Genomic DNA, 22,438 nt, shown 5'->3' on the forward strand with positions numbered 1-22,438 from the left:
AGTAGGTTAGCCCAAAATTTGGCACTGCAGTGATGCAAAAAGCCCTTTCCTGTGGTCCCAGCAACTTTCCAAGCCTCTGCTGCTGCTCAGCCAGGCAGCTGCTCTCACTGGAAAAATATAAAAAACAAAACATAACTTTCTTGAGTTTGGAGGATCCTGTGAGCATCCTAAAGTGCAGGGAATCCAAACCCACCTGATATCACCAAAGCTGGTGCTGGCATCAGCATGTCCTTCTCTGCCACTCCCAGCACAGTGCTGGGCACCTTAAAGATGTTCTGTTCCCACCTGAACCCCTCACAGTGTCCCCAGCACCACCAGGCAAATCCCTTCCTTCCCCTGGTGGAAAACACCCCAAGGCTCAGCCCAGGCACCACCCACAAACTGGTTCTCAACTTCTCCAAGTGAAACCAGGAGACAGATCTTGGCTCCTGCTGGTTGTGATCTGCAAAGTTTATTTAACCCCCCAAAAAAGGCATTTCCATGCAGAATCTTTTGGTTCATAAAAGAAGTCATTGGGCAGCAGCCACCTGACATCCCTCCCCCCAAACCGAGAAATAAAGTGACCCCAGAGTGCACAAAACCAAACGAACCGTCCAACTCCAACAGAGAAAAGTGGCTCCTATCATTCCATACAATATGGAAAAATTTGGCAAATACAGCTGATCTTGCAGTTCCTGTCCCTTAAGCACTTTAGAGCTGGTTTGGCCTCCAGCCCTTGGGGAAAAAAGACTCAGGGGTCCTTGTGCTGCAGGACCTGGGGATTCTCCCAGGGGTCCAACCCACGTGTGGAAGAGCTGCCACATCAGCATTTGCAAGTGGGCAATATAAATATAAAACATGGATACAAATGGGTTCTTTGTACAGAAAATATCATCTCTCAAGGCACTGGGGTGATGGCCACCTGTCCACTGGTGGGCTCCCAATGGCCTTCTCCAGCCACCAAGGCAGGAGGGGAGGAAGGCACCGGAGAAGTCCTGGTGCTGCCATCCAAGGGGGGTTTCACCCCACAGCTGCCCCCAAACGCCCCGAGAGGGGTTTTCCTGGCTGGATGGGGCTTTTCCTTGGTGGGGTGACTGATCCCATGGGGCTGCAGTCTCCTTGGGATGCCTTGGGGCTGGGTTTGGCCAGGAGGGAGGTGCATAGATGGGCCAGGGGCCTGGGCTGCTCCGGCCGCTGCTGGGCTCCCTCGTCATGCCAGCAGCCCCAGCCGGGTCACCTTGGCCGACAGGAAGGAGTGGATGATGAAGACGATGGTCTTGGGGCAGGAGTGAAGGTCCAATTGCTGCAAAACAGGAAAGGAGGGATGTTTGTAATGGAGAGGGCTGTTCCTGCAGCAGCCAGCTTTCAGGCAGGTACCATCCAGAGCTCCCCAAACCCACCACAGCTTTACTGGGGCCCTGGAAGGGCTGTGCCCCCCGGCTGGGGTGGGCAGGCCATGGGTCACCCCTGTGCCAGGCAGGATGGGTGCCACGAGCAGGGTGGGTGCTCTGTGGGTGGGGCTGCTGAAGGCAAAGCCAACTCACAATCTCTCCCTCAGGTCCACCAAAGTCCAGGTAGAGCATCTTGGTGCCATCATCCGAGGACATCTGCAGCTTCTCGAAGGGCTGCTGCAGCAGGATGGTCCTGCTGAGCCCGGGCTCGCTGGTGGAGATGGTGAAGCCCTTGTCGATGTGGACGGTCAGGGTGCAGTCCTGCCCCTTCCACGTGCACGCTGGGGACAAGGACGGGACAGGGGTGAGCCGGGGGTCCCGCCGCACCCCCCGGCCCCCCCGGGCCCCCGCTGACCTGCCGAGACCTCCTGGGCCAGCTCTGCGGCGCCGTGGGTGCCGTCCACCAGCAGGCGCGTCCAGAGGGCGAGCTCCCGAGGGCTCTCCAGGCTGAAGAGATGGGTCTGCACGCCCAGGCGGCCGCCGGCGCGCAGCGCGAAGGAGCGCTCGGCTTCGTACAGCGCCGAGCCCTTGGCCGGCCCCGAGTGCACCAGCCTGCGGCACGGCCAGCGCTCAGCACCGCATCCCGCAGCTCACCCCGCACCGCGCCAGTGCTGGACCGCCCCAGCGCTGCACCCCGGCACCGCAACATCCCAGCGCCAACACAGCACCGCGCCCTGCACTGCCCACACACCGAACATCCCAGCACTGCCCATCAGCCCCGCACCCGGCACTGCCCACACACCGAACATCCCAGCACTGCCCCTCAGCCCCGCACCGCCTCAGCACCGCTCCTCAGCACCGCTTCTCACACGGCTCAAGACCTGCTTCGCATCCCGCAGAGCCCCAGCAAAACATCCCACACGGCACAGCCCCAGCATTGCCCCGCACCCCGCACGGTCCCAGCACAGCCCCAGCATTGCCCCTCATCCCGCACAGTCCCAGCACAGCCCCAGCACAGCCCCAGCATTGCTCCGCACCTCGCACGGCCCCAGCACAGCCCCAGCATTGCCCGCATCCCGCGCGGCCCCATCGCCTCACCCCGCTCCGCTCCGCGGCGGCCGCGCACCGGGGCCGCCAGGGGGCGCTGCAGTCCCGCGGATGAGGCTCCGCAGTTCCCGCTCTGGAGCCGCCCCCGGAGCCGCCCCCGCCCCAAAACCCCGCCCCGAGCCCGCGCCCTACAGCCTGAAACCCCGCCCCAACCCTGCCCCGCATCCCTCCCTGAAAACCCGCCCTGAAAACCCGCCCCATCCCGCAACTCAGCACCACTGTGCCCGCTGCTCTGACACCACCCCGGACACTGTCACCGCCACTGTGCCCACTGCCCTGGCACCACCCCGGACACTGTCACCACCACTGTTACCATTGCCCTGACACTGCCCCTGGACACTGTCACCGCCACTGTGCCCTGACACCACCCCTGGACACTGTCACCGACACTGTTACTGCCCTGACACTGCCCCTGGACACTGCCACCAACCCTTGGACACTGTCACTACTTTGTGGGTCTGACACCAGCCCTGGGTTCTGCCCTGCCTGCCAGCGCTGCCCCCAGGGACTGCCACCACCCTATCCTTGAGCAGAGCAGGAGGGCCCTGAGCTGGTGGCCCCTACCTGGTGGCGATGAGGGGGTAGCTGTGCGTGGGCTTGCCCAGCGCGTCCCGGCTCTGCGGCAGGCTCCCGTACAGCAGCAGCTCCTTCTCTGTGAGCACGGCCAGGAGGTTCCTGGTGCCGGCGCTGGGGAGCTGCAAAGGGACCGGGTCAGGGCCACCGCAGCACGGTGGCACGGGGTGGCGGGGGACGGGGGGTACCTGCTCGGTCAGCCAGCCCACGTGCTTGACGTCCCGCCCGGCCACCGTGCCGGCCCCCGCCAGCTGTGCCCGCAGCTCCTCCTTCACCCGCGGCAGCAGCGCGGCCGCGTTGGCCTGGATGGCGCCGAGCCACGACTGCGCCGTGGCCTCATCCTTGGCCCGCAGGAAGAGGGCGACGCGCCCGTCGGCCGAGCACACCTCCAGGTACCTGCAGGGACACGGCCCCGGTGAGCCCCTGCCCGCCCCCGGCTCCCCGGGCACCGCGGTGGCACCGCCCGCCCCGGCACTGACCTGTGCTCCGGGTCGGTGGGGAGGCACTTGCGGGACACGTAGCACATCTTCAGAGGGACGCTGCGGCTCTCCCGGAGCTCCCGAGGGGGCAGCAGCGGGGATGATCGCTTCTGCTGGGCGGCAGGAGACGGGTCCCAGCTGACTGTCGCCCCCGCGGAGGAGTTCTTGAAGTAGGGCGAGATCTCCTTCATGTATTTCACTGGAAGAGAGGCAGCACCGCTGAGGACACGGCCCAGGCCAGGGCAGCCTCGTCTCACCCTGCTGAAACCCCCACCGACCCCTCCATTAGCACCCCAGAGCTGCCACCCATGCTGCTGCAGGTGGCACTGGTGGCCAAGGTCACACAGGGAGTGACACAGAATGCTTTGGGTTGGAAGGAACCTTAAAGATCATCCCATTCCAACCCCCTTGTTCCATTTACTGGGAATTTCAAGCAGCATTAAAGGGACCTTCACGCTGGCACATTCATGTCAGAGCTTGTAGGGCTTAAGGAGAAGATGTGTGCAGATGTCAGTGGGGCTTTCCTGCATGGTGCAGGGGGATGGAGCATTGTGTGGCTCTAGGGAGGATGGAGGATTTGTACACCAGCCCCAGGAATGGTAAAGGTCCTGCTGGCAGGGACAATTCTGGGAGGTTGTGGCCTCAGTGATAAGAGCAATTGCTTTAGGAACAGAGGAACATTGCTTATCACAGAACCACACCATAGTCTGGGTTGGAAGGGGACTTAAAGCCCATCTCAATCCATCCACTTTCCACTGTCCCAGGGTGCTCCAAGCCCTGTCCCTGTCCTTGGGCACTGCCAGGGATCCAGGGGCAGCCACAGCTGCTCTGGGCACCCTGTGCCAGGGCCTGCCCACCCTCACATGACACCTGGAACCCTCACAGTACCTCAGCCCCACCATCCCAGCCTGGGGAGCTCTGCAAGAGGCATAAAAATGGCCTTTCCCCCCTTTTTCCTTGCCTTTAACCCAGAGCAGTTCACAGATCCAGGCCTGAGCAGTTCCCTGGGGCAGCACACACAGCCAGGGGTGGGGAATGGGAAAGAGTCCCAGGCCGAAATTACACAGTCCAAACTGTGCTGGTACAGCCAGTCCCGCTGCCAGCTGAGGAACAGTGCTCAAATACCCTGGCTTGGCCCCAGCATAAGCCCTGGAGAGCAGAGCAAGCCCTGCCCCATGAGCCTCAAAGCAGGGACAAGAAACCAGTCCCCACTGAGCCTGGCTCCAGAGCCAGAGCCCTCAGAGCCACGCTGGGATGGCAGCCGGCTCCAGAGGTTTGGGGAAAGGGGGAGATGAAAGGCACCACAAATTGATGGGGCCCCACAGCCACATCCTGAAAATGAGTTTGGCAATCCTGGCTGAAAAACTCCAGCTGAGCAGGTGGGATGCCAGTCCTGGTCCTGCCCCAGGGCAGTGAGGGAGCAGCTACTGACTCCAGGGAAGGGTTTCCCTCTGGAGGCCCTTAGGAAAACACCAGGGAACAGACACGTGCCTGCAGCCACGTCCTCAGCCACCCTGGCTGCTTCCACACCGGGTCCAAGCCAGCAGAGTGGGTGGCAGCATGGGGACACGAGCTTGGCTTTGCGGCCAACCCCTGTAGGTGGCTGGATGGGCACAGCTCCATCGCTGCAGCCAGGCCACAGCAGCCTGATGTGCTGCCAGGACATCCTTTTCCCACCAGGAAAGAGTCTGCATGCACCCACTCCCAAACTTCACCTGGCCACAGGATGGGTCATCTCCCACCCATCTTCCCCTGAGGTCACAGCCCCAAGGCTGCCGAGCTCCAGGAGTGTTTGAACAATGCTGTCAGGGATGCACAGGGTGAGATTGTTGGGATGTCTGCACAGGGCCAGGGCTTGCACTGGATGATCCTGGTGGGTCCCTTCCAACTCGGCCCATTCTGTGCTCTCCCCTTTCATTCCTATCCCATGAGCTCCCTAAAACCCCTAAATGCCGACAGGCCGGCAGGAGCAGCGTGGAGCCCCGCGGGTGCTGTGCGGGTACAAACCGCTGTAAATGGCCGCGCTGCTGAGCCACGCGGGCCGGGTCACCCCGCGCTGGCCCCGGGGCCGAGGCGGCGGCGGGGGCCACCAGCCTCGTGCCCCGCGCCTCCCGTTACAAAAATAGCCACGTTCCCGCAGGCATCCGAGCCGCGCCGGGTCTCACCCGAGCCATTAATCTTGGCAGCGGGGACCTGCCATTATGCCGGTGCCTGGGAACTAATTGGAGTTCAGAAAGATGCCATTGAGCCGCTGAAACCCGAGCGGCGTCCCTGCGCCAGCCCCCGGCTCCCCGGGCACGCGGGGGACGTCACCGGCATTAGCGGGGCGGTGGCGGGGTCACGTCCCGAGGGAGCCGCCGAGGACAGCAGCAGTGCCCGGTGCGGGACAGGGCACGGAGGGTGAGGCAATAGGCAGGCTCTGATGTCTCGGCTACGTGGCTTTAAGGAGGCTTTCAGGCTGGGCGCAAAGCACGGGGAGTCCTGAGCCAGCAAGGGGAGCTGGGAGGTGCTGGAGGCTGTGACAAGGCCAGGTCACCATCCCATGGGAGCTGCTGTCCCCTCCAGTGACCCCAGCACTGGCTTCACAGTGGGCTGACTTAAACTTCTGCCAGTCCCTTCACTGCAGTTGGTATTGAATGGATTAATTAATTACCTCCACCTCATTAAAGCAAACAACTCAGACCATATCATGCATCACTTCTGCTAGTGGTAACTGTAATTCCTGAACTGTTTTTTCTTTTTAATTACAACCTTGCAGTGCTGGGGCTTCTACCTGCTCCCTGGCAGCCTGCACCCTCCAAAAACCACTGGGCAGCAATGCTGCCTGGCTGCTGTGGATTTAAAGTCACCTACAGCAGGCACACGGGCCTGGGTGGCTGCTGGGCTGACCCACGTGGCCTCTCCAGGGAGGGAGCCTGTCCCACTGATCCTCTCCAGAACAGAGGACAGGGGACAAACAGGACCTTTAAGTGCTCAGGGCTTTGCATCAATGTAAACTTTATTTCAGAGTTACAGGGAACAGCAAAAGTCTCTGGGTGTGCAGCCACCATCCCATGCCAGGACAGTGCCTATGGAGGTGGTGGCACAGGGGCTCCCAATCCCTGGAGCACCCCATGTGTCCTGAACCCTGCAGTGAGCTGCACCAGGGACATGTTTAACCAGGTCTGCCTCTGTGTCCCAGCTGGTTTTTTGTTTTGTTTTTTTTTTTTTTTTCTCCCCAGCATGCCAGAAAGGAGCAGAACCATCAAAATTCCTTGGTTTCATTTCTTGGGTAGAAATTCTCCCTCTCCATCAGCCCATTCCTCACAAGGATGGAGAACAATCACAAACCAAGCACTCCTGGCACCCTGGATCCTGAGTCAGCACAACCTGTCCCACACATCCTCACTGCTCAGAGCCAAGCCTGACTCCACAGAGCTTCACTGAGGGGCCACAATGCTTCCTGCAGGCAGGAAAACAGACATGGACACCCAGAGCAGGGGCAGGAACACCCTCTCACTGCTTGGGTCACCAGCACACTCTGCTTCACCTGGAGATCACAGTGTGGATTCAAAGAAGAGGTTCCAGACACCATTTCTGGTCAGGAGTTGGATGGTGCTGCTGTTTCTCCTGCCAAAATCTTCCTAGCAGCATCTACACAGCTCAGCAAGGCCTTCACATCAGGAAATGTTCCAGAGAGCTCCTGGAGACTGAGTGCTGGCCCTACAGAGATGCTAATCCCACCTCCAGCTGGTCCCTCTCTGCCTGAGGATTAATGAGCCAAAATTGGCATGTTCAACTGGGGGGCTGAGCAAACACACACCCCAAACACACACCCTGAAACGACCTGCCAGCTCCAGCCCAATGCTCTGATGTGCTTCCAGAAGGGCCAGCACAGTCCCCAGCACCTCACCCTGGGACCATGCCCTGTCCCTGGCTCCCAGCATGAACATGAGCAGCTCCTGTCCCAGCTGCCCCAACTCAAGTCCCTCTTCCCCAGGGAGGAAGATGCCATGGGATGCTGCAGGGTGAGGCTGCTGCTGTCCCTGCTGCTCCAGGATCCCGTCCCAGCACTCAGTGCCACATTCCATGCCCCAGCCCTTTGCTAAACATTCCCCTGTGCTGCAGTGTCAGCAGGGAGATCATGGGACAGCCCTCCGTGTTTCCAGGGAGGAGAAACAAACCCAGCAAACTCCCCAGGGAAAGCAAAGCTTCAGAGCAGCGAGGTGTGGAGGTGGCACATGTGCCCCATCACCTCCTGGCATCATCCCCAGGGCAGATCCAAAGCCTTCCTTCCCACAGGTATGGCAACCAGCACTCTGGAGAATCCCCAGCCCCACTCTCTCCCAGCACCCATTTTTCTGAATTTCAAACTTCCAAGCAATTACTTGGCTCAGCAAATCCTAAAAAGCAGAGCCAGCCCCAGGAGCACCCCTGTGGCAAATAAGTCATGGATGTGAGACCCCCACAGCTACCCCAACTCCTCCTCCCCACTGCTCCCAGTTCTTCCCCCATGACAATACAGCACAGGGGCCTCACCAGGAAAGCTCCTCCTGACCCCAGAGCCCTTCCCAGGGCAGCTGGAAGGATGTTTATCAGCCCTCCCCCTGCCATGGAGAGTCTCTGGATTCCAAGCAATGAAAATAAGGAAAAAAAAAAAACAAGGGAAAAATAAGGCAAGGGAGAGAGACTCTCCCTGAAATAACAATGTAATATAAATACAGTCCAACTCCTCCTGTAAATACCAAGAGAGTAGTTTGGCACATTCAATAAAAATCTTGGCAGGACACAGGGAGAGGTATCTGCATGTCCTCACGCCTGGGCAGCAATGACACCCAGGAGCCTGAGGCCAAGCTGAGCAGCTCAGGGTGAAATGTGGCACAGGGAGCCACTGCTGATGCTCACATTAAAACACATCAGCTCCCAGCTCTGCCCCTCTGGGGAGCCTCAGCCCAGCCCACTGCCCTCTGAGGAGGTGCCAGCTCCCCCAGTTTTGTTACCTGTTGTGGTGTGCTGTAATGTCCCATTTTGGCCTTCCAGGTCATTCCCCCAGGTGTGCCTGTGCCTCTCTCCCTTCCCCCTTGCCCCCATGCTGAGTGAGTCCTGTCAATCAGGCTGAACATTCCAGCAAGGCGTCGTGTGGTTGGTCAAGTTCAAAGGATGCCCCTATGCCCAGGGGTCATTGGCCTGTCTGGGTGTCATCTTCCCCTGAGACCCTGCCCCTCTCACCTGCTTGGTGGCTCACCTGTCCCTCCCCTCCCCCTGTCCCTGAGCTTAAAAAGGTGATCAGAGCATGCGGCCAGGTTCTGTTGGAGCAGTTGCTCACGTTCAGACCTCTGTAACCATGGAATAAACCTCTGGACATTAAACCCTCCAGCAGAATCCTTCCTTTTTCTCTTCACCACCGCCTGAAGCCTTTCTCCTGAGGTAAACGGGGTTCCAACAAGCCTGGACTTGTTCAGTGCCCAGCTGCAACCACCAGCAAGCCAAGGTATCTCTGGGGTGATACACCGCAGTTGCTGCCTTTGGCCCAGCAGCGAGGGTCAGACTGGCCCAGGCACAATCTAACTGGGAATATTGGGAGCCTTTTTCCAATAGTTACCTGCTGCAATGCCACCTGCAAACCACCCCAAAAACTCCAAACCCCAGGAACGACTGCAGCCAGGAGCAGCACGGAGTGAACAGACACTGGCTGTGCCAAACACTCTGGTTTAGCACTCAGAGCACCATAAGGAAAGCTGGAGTCACACCTGGCAGCATGTGGGGGGCAGAAAGTGTCTAAGTAATGTTAGGCTGCTCTTTTTTAAGCCCTGCCTTCTCCAAGCAGAGAACATCCCAGTTTAACACCCTTCATGCACTTTAGGCCACCCCCTGCCCTTCAGCCCTGCCACCTCTCCCTGGGGCAGGGGGTTTGGAAGCCACTCCTGGAGAGCCACAGGGGTGGCAGGTACAAGGCAGGGCCACCACCTCCACAGGGCAGTGACAGCCTGAGCATGGCACAGTGGCAGCCCCACCACCCCCATGGCAGAGCTGCACTGTGCCAGCAAACCCAAAAACAGGGAGGGGATGGAGATGTACCACGTTAATCAGTGATCAGATGAGCAGCAGAGATCCCCTCCCTGCTCTGGCTGGACCCAACAACATCAGATCCAAACTCATCCCAGAGCTCCAGAGTGCTGCAGTGGGAGCCAGCACAGTCTCAGTCTCCTCCCAAGGGGACCTGCTGGGAGTTTGAATTAATTTAGAAGCCCAGCAGGTCATACCTGAGCTCAGCAAGCTGCAGCAAAGCTCTGCCTGAAACTGCCTCCCAGGATGGGGACCTGGATCCCAGGGGATGGAGGAGGAGGAGGGGTCCAGAGAGAGAAATTCTTCTCTCCAGAAAGGGCAGCTCCTCTCCACCTCTGGCAGGAGCTCTGGCAGAAGGGAAACCCACACCAAAGGATCAAGAGAAAATAAAGGAGGGAGGGTGGTCCAAGAGCAGCAGCTCCAGGCAGGAATTTCACAGACTCACAAAGAAAGAAGCTCTTGTATTTTTCTTTGGTCAGAAAAAAACAACAAAACCACCCCACCACCAACCCTATCTGCTCCCAGCAGCTGTGCAGAGCAGCACATTCCTCCAGCTGAACCGTGGTCCTCAGGCTCCCAGGAGAGGAGGAACCCACAGCAGAAAGGGCTGAGCAAAGCTAAAAATGAAAATCTGGAGCTGAGACAATCTGGGGAAGGCACAGGCAAGCTGGAGCCATGGTGGTTACTGACAGCACAGCACACAGAACTGCTTTGCTCAGGGACAGCCCCGAGCACTGCCCCCAAATCAAACCTCACTCTGGGACCTGGGAAGGGACTCTGGTGCCAGGACCCCCCTGTTGAACAGGGTGACCCCAGGCACTGGTTGGAAGTGAGGGGAGGGGAAGGCTCCTTTCCTGAGGGACACATCTGGAATGCCCATCCCAGCCTGGCCAAGCTGGCAGAGGTGGGCAAACACGGGCAGATGTGAGGTGAAGGGTAGCCAGAGAAGAATGGGGTCTCTCCCTCAGGACTGCCATGCTCCCAACCCATCAACCCTCACCCAGTCCTCAAGTAGGGCTTGAGGGGCTCCTACAGTGTGCAGCCCCCTCAGGGCTGGGAGACAGCAGGGACCATCTGCCTGGTACTGAGAGGGAGCCCATTGCCAGGGACCAGCCTGCTCCAGGGTGGTGAAGGTTGCATCCCTGGGATGTCTGTGGCCTCAGCTCCCGGGGATCCCCTCCATGGGCAGCATCCCCTGGATGGGTGGCTCCTGAGCAGGCCCTGCAAACCCCAAGGTGCTCAGCAGGAGTGAGCCCTCCCCACTGGCATAAACCTACACCAGCCAGGGGATGTGGCTTTAAATTAAAACCACGAAAAAAGCAGAAAATGTTTTCTCTTGCCCCAGGAATTGCAGACGTGGGGGTGATGCCGTGCAATGAAAGAATCCCAAATCCCAGAAACTTGTCCCACACCTCCCACTGCTGCCTGCCTGAGGTCCCACAGAGGGAGACAGAGCCTCTGGGCATGGAGCACTGGCACACACTCAGGAAGGAGACAGGGAGATCCCAGCAGTTACCTCCAGCTCTCCAGATGAGCAGACAAATTACTCTGCATATGTTGTTTTCCATTTGAAAGAGTATGCAAATGCAGCTGCAGATGATATGCCAGCCCTGTGTCATCCCAGAACAGGAAGGAGAACCCTTCTGTCCCCATCACATCCTTGTCTCCTACCTTCCAGGATCACCTCCTTGCCCGTTTTCTTCAAGGCCTGCACGGCCTCGTCGTGGGTGGCCTCGGACAGGTCGGTGCCATTGACGGCGAGGATGGCGTCCCCCACGAACAGCGCCTCCGTCTGGTCAGCTGCCAGCCCCTTGAAGATCTTGGAGATCAAGATGGGCATTTTATTCTCTCGGCCACCTTGAAACGCAAGAGACAGGGAGAGGTTGTGGCTGTAGGAGTGCGTGGGGAGGGGGATGCTCTGGTAGCAGATGGTCCCAGCAAGGCTGAGCCTTTCTGCTGGCACTCAGTGCCAGGTCAGCCCACTGCCCACTCCCCCAGATACCCACAGGACACCTGTACCAACCATAGCACAGCCAAAGTACCAGGAGGCTGTACAGCTGATGAAGTGATTGCTCCAAAACCACTCAGATTGGTCACAGATTATTCACAGAGAGAACACATAACCTGGCCATCTCCCCATCAGTTTTGGCAGGGAAGTGTATCGTTATTTGCATTATTAATCATGTGTGCTGAGCAACTACCCTGGCTCCCAGGACTTCATGATCTCAACACATCAGACAGCTGAATGTTTTTGGAGAGGCCAAAGAGGCAGGGAGAGGTGAACCGATCTGCCTGCACGTTCCTGTCCACACAGCAGCCCTGTTTACCGGCTGCTCCCCGCTGTCCTGACTAAAAGAATGCTATTCAAACTGCCGCCGGCTTCAGGAGATCAATTTGCACATCGACTCTTGAACCCGCAGGGAGATCCGAGCTGCCTCCGTGCCAGGGCTCAGGGATGCGGCAGCCACTGCCCGCGGCAGCCGGGGATCAGCAGTGCCCGCCGTGCCCCGGGACAGCCTGTCCCGAGGAGTCTCCAAGAGATAATCCTCATCCCAGGGGGAGATGCTGAGCGCGGCCCGCTGTCACTGCCCGCCCCGGGCTGCTCCCAGCCGGTGCCACAGGCATTTCCTCGCTCAGCCGCTGCCAAGCCAGCGAGGGCTCCGGTTATCAGCTGTCAGAGGCCCCGGCGGGGGCTGCTCCGTGCGGCTTCTCGCCCGGCTGCCAGTGCCGAGAGCCCTGCCAGAGCTAAGAACCTCCGCCAGCCCGGCTCCCGCTTGGCTCCCCGCTGTCCTGCCAGCCCCAAGCCACGTCCTGTGACAGGACACTCATCCCCCGGGTGGCACCGTGTCCCTGAGTGAAACACGGCTGGCCCGTGAACAGTGACATGAGGAGTGATGCCCTGCCCTACCACGGCTGCCCCACCCTCCACAGCACCTTCCACTGCCCAGTTTTGATGGCAACTACTTCTTTTCCACGTACGTCACTGGAAAAGTAAAGTTTTAACTGAACCAAGGGAAGTTTCTCCTTTCCTGGGAGAGCCACAGAGCAAGCAATAACTTGGCAGCCAAGGGGCGGTTACGAAAGGGGGGTTTGTGCTTCCCAAAAAAAGGACTGGCACGCTGGGGCACCCTGCAGACACGGCCAGCAGTGTCGATCCAGTTCCAGCACCCGCTCATTCACATTGCAAAACCTCCCCGCTTCCAGAGGGAGCCGGAGGCTGCGTCCGTGTCCCCTCTGAGCTGGAAGGAGAAGCCACGTCAGGAGGCGAGAGCTGCCCTGTCAGTGCCCCCGGGGCGGCCGAGCCGCTGCCTCTCACAGCCACGCTCCGTGACAGCCCTGTCCCTGTGTCCCCGCTGCCCTTTTCGTCCTGCTTTCACAGCTCCCAACACGCTCGGAGCCGCGTGAAAATCAAAGGCAGGCAGAAAGGCAGGAACGCCATCAGTGCCCTAAGAAGTTTCCAGCCTGAAGTTCAGACGACTCACTAAAGGAGCAGGACAGCTCGGGAGGGAAAACAGACATTGAACAGGGAGGCTTCCCGGGAGCACACATCTCCAAACACGAGCGCGCTGCTTTAACACCGCACCCAGCGCCGGCAGATCTCCAGGGGCTTTACATCGCTCCCTCCCTTCTGCTGACAGTTTTAAAGGGGCACTTCCCAACTAAGGAACACGGTGGGACAAGGACACGCCGGCCCAAAGGGCAACTTTGGTGTAACCGGGTGCCCCGTGAGACAGCACCCCACCCGTGGGTGCGGGGGACAGGGGTGGCCCCTCCGGCTCCCAAACCCGGGGGTCCCTCAGCCCGGCCGGGGCACGGCGGGCAGCCACTGGCCGGTCACTCCGCACCCCAAATCATCGCTCTTTCCCTAGGCTGGCAATGGTTCGGGTCCCGTCACTGCCACGTATTCCCCTCCCACTGCCGAGCTGGGGCTGGGGGCTGTGAGGACCCCGACCCCAGCCCCGCTATCTGCGGGCTCCGCTCCGAGCGAGCCGCGGGACGGCAGCAGCAACAGGTCCCGGTGCCGATGCCCGTCTCCCCCCTGCGCCCCGGGACCCCCGGGCCCGGCCTCACCTTTGATGCTGATGCCGAGTCCCCCCACGTCCTGCTTGACGACGCGCACGGTGCGCCTGATGTTGGCGAGCGCCTCGGGCGCGGAGGAGCCCGGCTCGCCGCCGTTCAGCTGCGCCGCCGGAGCCTCGGGGCCGGGCCCGGGGCCGTCCGCGGGGCTGACCCCCAGCACGTCCTCGGCCAGGGTGAGCAGGACGCGGAGCCATTGCCCGCTGGGGCCGCGCAGCTCCAACAGCCCGGTGCGCGGGGCGCGCCTGCCCGCCGCCATCTTCGCGCGCTCCGCGTCCCACACCGCCCCGCGCCGCCCCTCAGCGCCCCGCGCACCGCCCGTCCCACACCGCCCCTCACTGCCCGTCCCACACCGCCCGTCCCACACCGCCCCTCACCACACCGCCCCTCACCGCACCGCCCGTCCCACACCGCCCCTCACCGCACCGCCCGTCCCACACCGCCCCTCACTGCACCGCCCGTCCCACACCGCCCCTGACCGCACCGCCCGTCCCACACCGCCCCTCACTGCACCGCCCGTCCCACACCGGCCGTCCCACACCGCCCCTCACTGCACCGCCCGTCCCACACCGCCCCTGACCGCACCGCCCGTCCCACACCGCCCCTCACTGCACCGCCCGTCCCACACCGGCCGTCCCACACCGCCCCTCACTGCACCGCCCGTCCCACACCGCCCCTCACCGCACCGCCCGTCCCACACCGCCCCTCACTGCACCGCCCGTCCCACACCGCCCCTCACTGCACCGCCCGTCCCCGTCCTACACCACCCCGCACCGCCCCTAAGCGCCCCGCGCACCGCCCGTCCCACACCGCCCCTCACTGCACCGCCCGTCCCACGCCGCCCTCACCGCCCCGTACCGCCCGTCCCACACCGCCCTCACCGCACAGCCCCTCACCGCACAGCCCCGCACAGCCCCGCACCGCCCCTCACCGTCTGTCCCTGTCCCACACCGCCCTCAACGCCCCTCACCGCCTGTCTCTCACCGCCCCGCACCGCCCGACCCTCACCGCCCCTCACCGCCTATCCCCGTCCCATACCGCCCCGCACCGCCTGTCCCCGCCCCTCAGCGCTGCACACCGCCTGTCCCGCACCGCCTGTCCCGCACCGCCTGTCCCTGTCCCCGTCCCGCACCGCTCCGCCCATTGCCCCGCACCGCCTCTCCACACCCGGCACAGCCTCTCCCCTCAGCACTCCGCACCGCCCCTTAGCTCCCCGCACCGCTCCACGCCCCGTCCCGCCACGCACCGCCCGCCCGACCGGGACAGAGCCCTGCGAGAGACCGACTCCAGTCCCGTCCCATTCCCCTCCGAGACAGGGCACTGGGATGCTCCCCAGCGCTCCCCGCACCAACCCTGGACGGGGCACCAGGAGGGGACACGGCTCCCCGGTGCTCCCATCATGGAATGGTGCACAGGGAAGAGCACAGCTCCCCGGTGCTCCCATCATGGAATGGGGCACAGGGAAGAAGAACACAGCTCCGTGGTACTCCCATCATGGAATGGGGCACAGGGAAGAGCACAGCTCCCCGGTGCTCCCATCACGGAATTGTGCACAGGGAAGAGCACAGCTCCCCGGTGCTCCCATCATGGAATGGTGCACAGGGAAGGGCACAGCTCCCCGGTGCTCCCATCATGGAATGGTGCACAGGGAAGAGCACAGCTCCCCGGTGCTCCCATCATGGAATGGGGCACAGGGAAGGGCACAGCTCCCCGGTGCTCCCATCATGGAATGGGGCACAGGGAAGAGCACAGCTCCCCGGTGCTCCCATCATGGAATGGGGCACAGGGAAGAAGAACACCGCTCCCCGGTGCTCCCCATCATGGAATGGGGCACAGGGAAGAAGAACACCGCTCCCCGGTGCTCCCATCATGGAATGGGGCACAGGGAAGAGCACAGCTCCCCGGTGCTCCCCATCATGGAATGGGGCACAGGAAGAGCACAGCTCCCCGGTGCTCCCATCATGGAATGGGGCACAGGAAGAGCACAGCTCCCCGGTGCTCCCATCATGGAATGGGGCACAGGGAAGGGCACAGCTCCCCGGTGCTCCCATCATGGAATGGGGCACAGGGAAGAAGAACACAGCTCCCCGGTGCTCCCATCATGGAATGGGGCACAGGAAGAGCACAGCTCCCCGGTGCTCCCATCATGGAATGGGGCACAGGGAAGGGCACAGCTCCCCGGTGCTCCCCGCTCCATCCTGGGACAGGCACCCGGAGGGCACGATGCTCCCAGTGCTCCCCAGGACTCCCTTCTCCAGGCCAGATGGAGGGGCTCCAGAGGGACATGGTGCTCCCCAGTGCTCCCCATGCCTGCCCACGAGGGACACAACTCTCCTCTCCACCCTGGGATGGGGCACAGGGAGGGACACAGGGCTCCCCACTGTATCCAAGGAGAGGCACCTGGAGGGCCCAAAGCTCCTTAGCTCTCCCCATTCCAAACTGGGATAGGGCAAGAAGAGAGACACAGCTCTGGCCTGGATGGAGCATGGGGAGAGACCAGGACAGCAGGGCCCCACTGCTCCATCCTGGAATGGGACTCTGGAAGAGCCTGGTTCTCCCCTCACCATCCTGGGATGGGGCACCAGCAGTGACAGAGCTCCTCAGCGCTCCCCAGTTCTCCCCAGTGCTCCTCAGTGCTCCTTGTGTGGGCCACCAGCAGTGCCACAAGCTCCCCAGTGATCTCCAGTGCTCCCCAGTGATCTCCAGTGCTCCCCAATGCTCTCCAGAGATCCCCAGAGCTCTGCAGAGCTCCTCAGTGCTCCCCAGTTCTCCCCAGTGCTCCTCAGTGCTCCTTGTGTGGGCCACCAGCAGGGACACAGCTCCCCAGAGCTCCCCAGTAATCTCCAGTGCTCCCCAATGCTCCCCAGAGCTCTGCAGAGCTCCTCAGTGATCCTCAGTGCTCCCCAGTGATCCCCAGAGCTCCCCAGTGATCCCCAGTGATCCCCAGTACTCCCCAATGCTCCCCAGAGATCCCCAGAGCTCTGCAGAGCTCCCCAGTGCTCCCCAGTGCTCTCCAGAGCTCCCCAGTACTCCCCAGTTTTCCCCAGTGCTCCCCAATGCTCCTCAGCGATCCCCAGTGCTCCCCAGAGCTCCTCAGTGTTCCTCAGTGATCCCCAGACCTCCCCAGTGCTCCCCAGTGCCCCCCAGTACTCTTTGTTCTGGCCTGACACAAGGCACCAGGAGGACCTGGTGCTTCCCAGTGCTCCCACTCCATCCTAGGACGGGCCTGGGGAGGGACACAGGCCCCCATTTGCTCATCCCAAGTCTGGCCCTGGACATTTTGGGTGTCCCTGTGCTGGGCTGTCACAGGAGGAGCAGTGGGAGCTGACACAGAGCTGTGGCTCACCCCAGCAGCCACAGCCAGGGCAGGAACCTCCCAAGAGTCCCGATGGGTTAAACAGGAGCCAGGCAGGGGGAGATGGTGTCTGCAGACATTCAGACCAGTCTGCATTGCTTTTTCCTTACTTGCCCTGGATATTGAAAACAGGAATATTTTTACTTTCTTGGCAGATACCCATTTTTACTGCATTAATTAGGAGTAGAAAATACCTCCAGGAGCAGCAAACCACTCTTGGCACATCCCCTCTGCCCCTTGCAGAGCGCTTGTAGCAGCTCCAGCAGCCCCTGGGACAGGACTACTGAGGTCTCAGCCCCTCTGGAAAGCACAGGGGTTTGTCAGAATTCTGTAACATTTCTGGCTGGCTGGGAAGGGGGTGGAGAGAAGCTCTGGGCACCTGGGGCAGGGGGGCTGCAGCATGTGCTGCTCAGCACAGCCCTTCCTGGCCAGGGGCTGCGGCCAGCCCTGAGCATCAGCCTCACACGGAGGAGAAAAATGCTCCCTGGGCTCCCTCCCACGCAGTAGCAGCTGTGGAATTTCTTGAGGTTGCAGCAGAGGAAACCCTGAAGGTTATTTCTTTGCAAAACAGACTCTTTACATATTCCTGATTTTCTCTTTGCTAAAATGTCCAGGGTTCAAGTGACACTTTGCCTTTGCAGTACAGTGCTGCTCACTGTGGCAAGCACTTCTACATCACCCCAAGGGTATTTCCCTCTGATCCCACCTCCTGTCCAGCCCCACTCTGGCTGCCAGCTTGGGAACAGCAAGGGGAATTTGGTTATTCAGTCCCCAAGTGCACACAGAGCTCATTCCCCCTGAGCTGCATGCCCTGGGAGCACTCACTTAATTTTCCAGCCAGGCAGCTGCAATCAGCAATTTGTCCAGCTTTTTTTCATTCCCAAGAGCTGCTTTTGATAATTCCAGCCTCTAAGGGCCCATTCCCATCTGAGCCAGCAGTGGGATCACTAAATCTCTCTCTCAGTGCAGCAGAACTCAGTGCTCCCTTTGGGTTGTTCCCTTTCATTTCTCAGCTCTGTGCCCCGAGGCACGGATGCTGATAAGCACGGCCTGGATGCATGGAAACCATCCAGATGGTTCCAACCTTTCCCTGTCCTGCTGCTGGGATGGAGAAAGCACCATGGTCCTTGGATCCAGGTCACAGCACTCTGACTTCATGTCCTTTGGGAAAACAGCCTCACCCTGTGAGTGCAGCGAGGCCAAGGCTCAGTGACCACAGCAGAGAGCGCATCCCCAGCCACCACTTCTGCCCCGCTTCATCAATTAATATTCCTATGACACAGCAATTAATATTCCTATGACACAGCAATTAATATTCCTACAACACAGCAATGAATATTCCTATGACACAGCAATGAATATTCCTATGACAACTTATGTGGGATAGAGACCCGAAGCAAGTACTGCAGGTGTTGTCTTCTAATGGAAACAAGGAATCCAAAGTGCCCTTGAGACCCTGGTCCCAAACTGAGAGGCTCATCCTGAGCAGGGAGTCCATCAGGAGGGTTCAAATAGGGCTGGTAAAGAACTGGGGGCTTGGCTCCAGGTTCAATCAAAGACAGGAACCATTTGCTGGCTCCTCTGCACAGCTGGGCCTGGCAAGAGCTGTGGCTGAGAAATTGGGACATGCCAGGATGCTCTTGGAGTGCCCCCCCAAGCAGAGGCGCTGCTGGTTTGGGGTTTTCCCGCAGGCTTGGCTCCTCCAGGCTTCCCCACTTCTTTTTATCCCTTTCCTGTCGCAGGGCTCACTGTGAGCACCAGGAGCTCGGCACACAGAGTGGTCCCAGCTCAATTTGACCCTCCCAAGACACCATGAGGATAATGCCGTGCCGTGGAGCTGCAGGACAGGCGCTGGGGTGGGATGGGGTGGGATGGGGTGGGATGGGAGGGCGGAGGCTCCGGCCGGGGCTGGCCCGCAGGAGTGAGTGAGTGAGTGAGTGAGCCGCAGCTTCCAGGCATGCCAGCGGCGTTCGTCAGGGCTCCTGTGAAAGCGAGCAGGCGGGGGAGGGAGTTGCTTGAAAAATTGCTATTCACAGAAATAGAAACTTCCCGCAGAAACACGCGTGCGTCGGTGACAAAAGCCCAGCTGGGAATTTCTCCTGGCAGCAGGAGCAGTGGGAGGGAAAGGGGTTGGGGAGTGCAGGAGGCTGAGGTGCAGGACTGGGGGTGCTGCCAGGGCCCTGACCTCGACCCTGAGGGGAATTGCTGCTTTTTAGCTGGAAAAAGCATCTCTTGGCTCTATTATCCTCCAAACGGTCCCCAGGAGCAGGACTGGCAGTGTGGCAGTGATGGGCTCTGTGCCCCCCACTCTGAGCCATCCCCTCCAGCTGAGCTTCCTCCGTGGCTGTTGGGATCCTGCACAGAGTGCAGAGACCCTGGCACAGGGTGCCCAGAGCAGCTGGGGCTGCCCCTGGATCCCTGGCAGTGCCCCAGGCCAGGTTGGACAGGGCTTGGAGCACCCTGGGATAGAGGAAAGTGTCCCTGCCATGGCAGGGGGTGGGATGGGATGAGTTTTAAGCTCCTTCCAACCCAGACCATTCTGGGATTCTGGGATTCCACACTTCCCCAGCTGATTTCATGGCAGGTTTCAGCCATCCTGGCATTTTCTCTGCCTATTCTCTCCAGCCCCCTGAACCCTGCCGTTTAGCAGCTATTATTAGTCCCATTTCTTGGCATAGCCAGGAGCTGTGTCAAAGCCCACCAGTCTATTTATAGAGTGCTGCGAGCTGGTTTGTTACTTGTGTTAATTGAATTAATCCCTTCTGAAGAAAAGAAAAGACTTGAAGAGCTCAAGTTCAGTCTCTGGAACAACATTCCCAAACTGTGGGGATCCAGGCAGCATCTCAGGTCGTTGGACACCCTGACAATCCTGAGCCCTCAGCACCAGGGAAGGGCTGCTGAGCTCAGTGTTCCAGGAATTCATGGAAGGGCATGATACCAACCCTGCCCTGCAGGACTGAGACTCGTGAAACCCTGCAAGGGATGGAAGGGAAATAGCTTTTATTATCTAGTTAGATTTTAGTCTAGATATTAACAGATTTAGATATGCAGTATGTACTTAACAGATGGGTTCATCCGTCACTATACAGGAAACGCAGCAAAAAAAATGTGATTCTGAAGTACCTGACTTTAGAATCACTGAGATCTCCAAGTCCTTTAGAGTGTTTCTGTCTGCTTTGGGGCATAATTTGTCCATACAAAGTTTCTTCCACCTCATGCAGGCTCTTCCCTTATGTATTCCTGTAAGATAGCCACAATCAGCTGGGCTTTCACAGTGGGAAAATTGCTCATGCCACTGCATGGCAGCTCATATGTTATCAGGACAGGATCATTTAATCAAGGAACAAGAGACTGCATGGCAAAAAGCAGCACCCAGAAGCTAAAATTATTTCAGAAAGGCAAAAGTTGTTGCACATTAATGCCCAGTCACTACCTCCTGCAGCTTTGGCTCTCTGATGCTCTTAATACCAAGTGGTATCAGTAGCAGGGGTGTCAATCAGATAATGGACATAAATTATTAATAAAATCAGCACATGAGCTGCAGAATGTAAAATCCACCATCATACTTGCAGTTCGGGGCCTTTTTTTTGTTTAATTCACAGCTTGCAAATGAAAATGCTGTTTCCTTCCTGCCTGGCACTGGGAATAAGCATCTCTTGCACTGCAGAATTGGTGGGATACACTGCCCATGAATCTGGATTCTGCAGCTCTCCTGGGGTTTTGTAACTCAACAGGTAGAGCTTTGATAAATGTCACTTCTCTCTGCTGCTGCCACCTCTCTCTGATGGCCTGTCAACACCACCAAGGCTGTGGGCACCCCATCCTGAGAAATGTCCAAGGCCAGCTTGGGTGGAGCTTGGAGCAGCCTGGTCTGGTGGAAGGTGTCCCTGCCTGTGGCAGGAGGGTTGAACTGGGTGAATTTTAAGGTCCCTTCCAACCCAAGCCATTCTATGATTTATGATTCCAAGAGGTTGTCTGGGACACAAGGAGACCTTGATGGATGTGATTTCTTTCCTTGACTCAGAGGACATTGCAGGAAGAGCTTTCTGTGCTAAGCCCATAAGAGAGGCACAGGAGGGACGGAAGAGACTTGTATCCCAGGAAAAGGCTGTGTTTGAAGCCTGAGGGATGCTTCCCCACTTCTAGCTGGAAAGCCACCTTCAGCATCAGGGTTTTGAGCTCAGTGCATCCTCCTGTGGGGCTGCACCTTCCCTGCAAGGCCCCATCCCCGCGGGGCGCTCCTGCCAGGGGCTGGGTGACAGCCCCACGCTCCGGGGACCTTCCCCTTCCCAGGAGCGGGGCCAGGGCCATCTCCGGGCCGAGACCCAGCGCCGCTCCCCGGGAAGAGCTGCAGGATCCCCCGCTGTCGGCAGATGCCAGCAAAGAGCCGCAAAGAGCCGCTGTGCGGCCCCCGGCGCTGCCGCGGGCTGGGGGAGCCGGGGACCCCTCCCTGGGCACTGGGCACCTTCTGTGCCCTCCCCACTGTCCGGGTGGGTGCTGCCTGCCGAGGGACGGAGCTTTGTGGGGATCTGGGGGGTTTGCCTCCAGCTGAGAAGCCCCAGGCTCAGCTCACGGATTGCAGCATCTGCGGCTGCTGCAGAACGGGCGGCACAAGCAGAGGAACGGGACGGGGTGACCCTCTGGCCTTGTCACCGCTTCGTGCCACACGGGACAGGGGACACGCTGCCCGCTCAGCCCGCTGGCTTTGAGAGTCACAGACTGCTTTGGGGTGGAAGGGACCTTCAAAACCACCCAATCCAACCCCTCTGCCATAGAAGGGACACCTTTGTTAAACCAAGCTGCTGAAGCCCCATCCAAGCTGGCCCTGATGTCCCAACTCTGGGGCATCCACGTCTTCTCTGGGAAACCCTGTCCCGTGTCTCAGCACCGCCGCTGTACCAATATTCCCTCTTTATCTGGGCTAAGAGGGCACTGGGGAGGAATCCTCACCTCTTCTCACTGCTCAGTTATTTTGGGCTCTGGGTCGGCCCCAGCGCCGTTTTTGGGGGGCGGTGTCCAACAGGATCCTCCCTCAGGCCCTGACTTTCTGCTCAGCACCCAGGGCACAAACCCCACCCTCCTCTCAACCCACCCTCCCCTTCCTCACCGGATTCCTCTCCTAAAGGCTTGGGAGGCGCCTCCTGCTCCCTCCCAGCTTGGCAGGCGTGTGTGACGCCCCAGCTCCGCAACAAGAGCTATTTTTATCTTTAAAATATTCACTCTCCCCCAGCTCAGCCTCGTGCACTCCCCGTGTCCCCAGTTCCTGGCTGGGTCCCCGCTGCAGCTGGGATCAGGCTCTGCTTGTGTCCCCAGGCACCCTGCAGCTGAGGGGGATGCAGGAGGAGCCATCCATTGCCCCATAAAAAGCTCTTTTTCCAGCCTGACAAGTGGCTGGAACTTGTTTTATAGGAGGATGTTCACATACATATATG

General features: G+C 59.7%; 1 protein-coding gene across 1 annotated transcript; it reads right to left on the minus strand.

Moving 5' to 3' along the window:
* Positions 1-432: 432 nt before the first annotated feature.
* On the minus strand, positions 433-13,910 carry SNTA1 (syntrophin alpha 1). Its single transcript, XM_058036179.1, has 8 exons — positions 13,646-13,910; positions 11,246-11,431; positions 3,530-3,728; positions 3,239-3,446; positions 3,042-3,172; positions 1,786-1,982; positions 1,524-1,711; positions 433-1,282 (listed from the first exon to the last, which is right to left on the minus strand). The coding sequence occupies exons 1-8, from the start codon at positions 13,908-13,910 to the stop codon at positions 1,190-1,192; spliced, it is 1,467 nt and encodes a 488-aa protein (XP_057892162.1). The 3' UTR covers positions 433-1,189.
* Between the last annotated feature and the right edge of the window lie 8,528 nt (positions 13,911-22,438).

The sequence above is a fragment of the Melospiza georgiana genome, chromosome 17 (genome assembly GCF_028018845.1).
Source record: "Melospiza georgiana isolate bMelGeo1 chromosome 17, bMelGeo1.pri, whole genome shotgun sequence".
Classification (NCBI taxonomy): Eukaryota; Metazoa; Chordata; class Aves; order Passeriformes; family Passerellidae; genus Melospiza; species Melospiza georgiana.